Consider the following 2,950-nt stretch of genomic DNA (forward strand, 5'->3'; position numbering starts at 1 on the left):
AGACCTCTCCTGTCTCCTGACTGCCCGCTGCTCCCCTCAGCAATGTACTTCCTCGATCTGCCTGTTCTGCTCCCCACTCTGTGTCTGGTGAATCCTCTCACCCTCCGCATCTCTGGCCTGTACCCCAGTTCTGTATGAATAAATAAATAAAATCTTAAAAAAAAAAAAAAGAACATTGTAAGGAGTACCAAATGCATGCATAAGGAAGTGTCACTTCGCTATAAAGCAAATGTGAGAGATTTTATTTCCTCTAACTCCTGGTCAGTTGCCCAGGTACTGGACAACTGCGCAGGCCGCCACCCGACCTCTGTGGCTGTGGGCGCAGTGCTCTTTCCATCACCCAGCTCCAGCCCCGAAACCCCCTGCCCCTGTGCCAGCCGGAGCCATTTCGAGGTTCCCCCTGACCCCAGAGACAGGGAGGTGCCTACCTTCTCAGGATGTAGATGCTCCCGCTGCGGCATGCAGCGGCCAGCCGGAATTCCACATCAAACTGGCCAGACGCCTCCAGGAAGACGGGGACGCTGGGCAGGCTCATCTGCAAAGATAGGGTTCACGCTGGGTTTTCTGCGCCCAGCCCTGCCCCCGTAGCGCCTCTGATCTGCCTCCTTGCCTTCCATCCCAGCCTCCTCTGGTACAGGTTCAACAAACTCGGCAACACAAAGCAAAATTCTGTACTCTCTGACCAAGCCAAGCCTGCCATTTCTATGAATGCATTTGAGGCAGGATTCAGACAGGCGTGCAAAGATGTGTGCGCAGGAGGCCACTCTGTGGTGCTAAAGATACTGAAAAACAGAAGCCGACTTACATGCGCACTCGGTGCCCAGGAGCGCCACCTACACTGATGCCGCTCGGCCTTGCAGAGACTGATGGGCTTTAGATAATGTGCAGACGTCGATGGCAGGCTGCAAATGCAGAGCATAGGCTCCCTGGCTCTGCATGTCATGGCCACTTTTGTCAGAGTAAGTATTTATATTAAGTATTTCTATAAGTATCTGTATCTAAAGATGAAAATGTCTAGAAAGACCTACGCCGAAATCTCAGTTAATTTGCATGGTGGGGGCTGAGCTAGGTGCTGGTTTCCTGATGCCGTCTCCATTTCCCACTTTTTCATTTGAAGATGTATATATTTATGCACACAGAGCTGGGGTGTAGGCCGGAGGTGTAAGGGGGAGAGGCTTCACCAGAGGCAGAGTGGGGAGCACAACAGGCAGATCAATGAAGTACACCGCTGAGGGGAGCAGCAGACGGGCCAGGAGAGGTCTGCCGCGCTGTGTGGGTCAGCTCCGGGGCCCGGGGTCGAATTCGCACTGAAGCAGCTGCAGCCAGCCTGCAGTGCTGCGTCCTCACCCGCTGCGCCACCAGGGAGGCCCTTTCCACTTCTTCTATAATGAACATGCATCACTAGAACGAACTGGGGTGGCAGAAGTGAGGGCACAGCCTGGGCCTTGGGTCTGCCCGGGGCCAGGGCCCGTGCTGACCTTGGTCAAAACGGTGAAGGCTTCAGGGTCCAGCACCAGGAGCTCCTTGTTCTCAGTGCCCAGCACCAGGCAGGACACAGCGTCCTCATCAGCCAGGTTCTTCTTCAAGGTGGTCATGGTGGTGATGACTGTCTGCAGAAGGATGCCAGAGGTCAGCCAGGGGGTCTGTAAACACTACCCCGCCCCCGACACCCCAGGAATGCCTCAGGAGGGAAGAATGAGAGCAAAGGGGAGAAAGATGAAGAATCAGAAGTGTTTACTGCAGCAAATCTAACTTTCCAACCTAAGAGGCTTGTCTAAGTGAATCACAATCCCTAGCCATTATAGCATCCCATATTAAAAGAAGATCTAATGACAGAAGAGTGCGTTAGTGGTATCCCAGTTTTAAAAATACATGAACTGAAAACATGCTGGAAGGTTAAACCCTTAAACACAAAACCCTGGTTATCACTGGACAGTGGGATCGCAGGTGATGCCTAATTTCATATGCTTTTCGATAATTTCTACAGTAGGTACATTCATGCTCCTTTTTGCAATTGTGGTGGGCAAGCAAACAAGAGAGAAGGGGATGACCCTGTGTGGCATTTTCTCCTATGGCAATAATTAGCAGGACCAACATATGTCTTGGGGTGAAACTGATCGTTCTGTGACTGTCCATAAGATTAAAGAAGCAGATTCGTCTCCGCCTGGCCGACAGCGAGGGCCGCGGCTCCCCATCACGTCACCAAGACATGGCCTCAGAAAGACTGCTCCCCCGCCTGCAGCCTGTAAGCATAATTGACCCCTTCCTGGTTTAAAGTTGCTCAATGACCGACGGCTGTGAGCCCCAGGACAGAACCAGGCTCCCACAGAACCACTCCGGGGCCAAAGGCCAGGCACCTGTGGGTCAGTGCGTCTGCTCTGGCGCCTCCACAGGAGGTGGACGCCAGGAGGCTTTGTCAGGTGCAGAGATCAGCCCCCAGGGTCTGGTCCTGGCAGAGGGTCAGCCCTCAGGGTAGGAACAGGAGGGACCATCCCGAAGAGATGCATCAAAAAAGTCATTAAAATTACAACTGAAGATGTGAAGTAACTGAAAGGGAGACACTTCTTGCCCAATGATCTGCGTGTGAAATTATTATAAATTATGAGCAAAATCATGACTAATCGGTGAAATTACCAAGGAGCCACTAAAAATGCAATTCTTAAAATTATCTAATGCTCAAGATAGAATGTGAGACACTGAAGGGAAGCAGGATATAAAAGCTCATTTAAACAGAAAATGTATCAGTATCTCTGGTTAGTGAAAGTGTAGTCATTTCTGTTTCTCCTTTATTTATTTATTTTTAAAAGATTTATTTATTTAAGCACACAAGAACTGGGGTAAAGGTCAGAGGTTCAGAGTGGGGCGCGAGGATTCACCAGAGCCACAGCAGGGAGCAGAACAGGCAGATGGGCTGAAACCCAGCGCTGAGGGGAGCAGCGGGCGGGTCAGG

General features: G+C 51.3%; 1 protein-coding gene across 1 annotated transcript in view; it reads right to left on the reverse strand.

Moving 5' to 3' along the window:
• Positions 1 to 2,950, reverse strand: part of BBS1 (Bardet-Biedl syndrome 1) — a 12,972-nt gene that overhangs the window by 6,306 nt on the left and 3,716 nt on the right. Inside the window, exons 7-9 of the mRNA XM_012725130.1 lie at positions 2,294 to 2,357; positions 1,479 to 1,652; positions 429 to 535 (exon numbers count right to left, since the gene is read on the reverse strand). Coding sequence (XP_012580584.1) covers positions 429 to 535; positions 1,479 to 1,652; positions 2,294 to 2,357 — 345 coding nt within the window. The remainder of the gene's footprint in view (positions 1 to 428; positions 536 to 1,478; positions 1,653 to 2,293; positions 2,358 to 2,950) is intronic.

The sequence above is a fragment of the Condylura cristata genome, unplaced genomic scaffold (assembly GCF_000260355.1).
Source record: "Condylura cristata isolate star-nosed mole 26May11 unplaced genomic scaffold, ConCri1.0 scaffold00015, whole genome shotgun sequence".
Classification (NCBI taxonomy): Eukaryota; Metazoa; Chordata; class Mammalia; order Eulipotyphla; family Talpidae; genus Condylura; species Condylura cristata.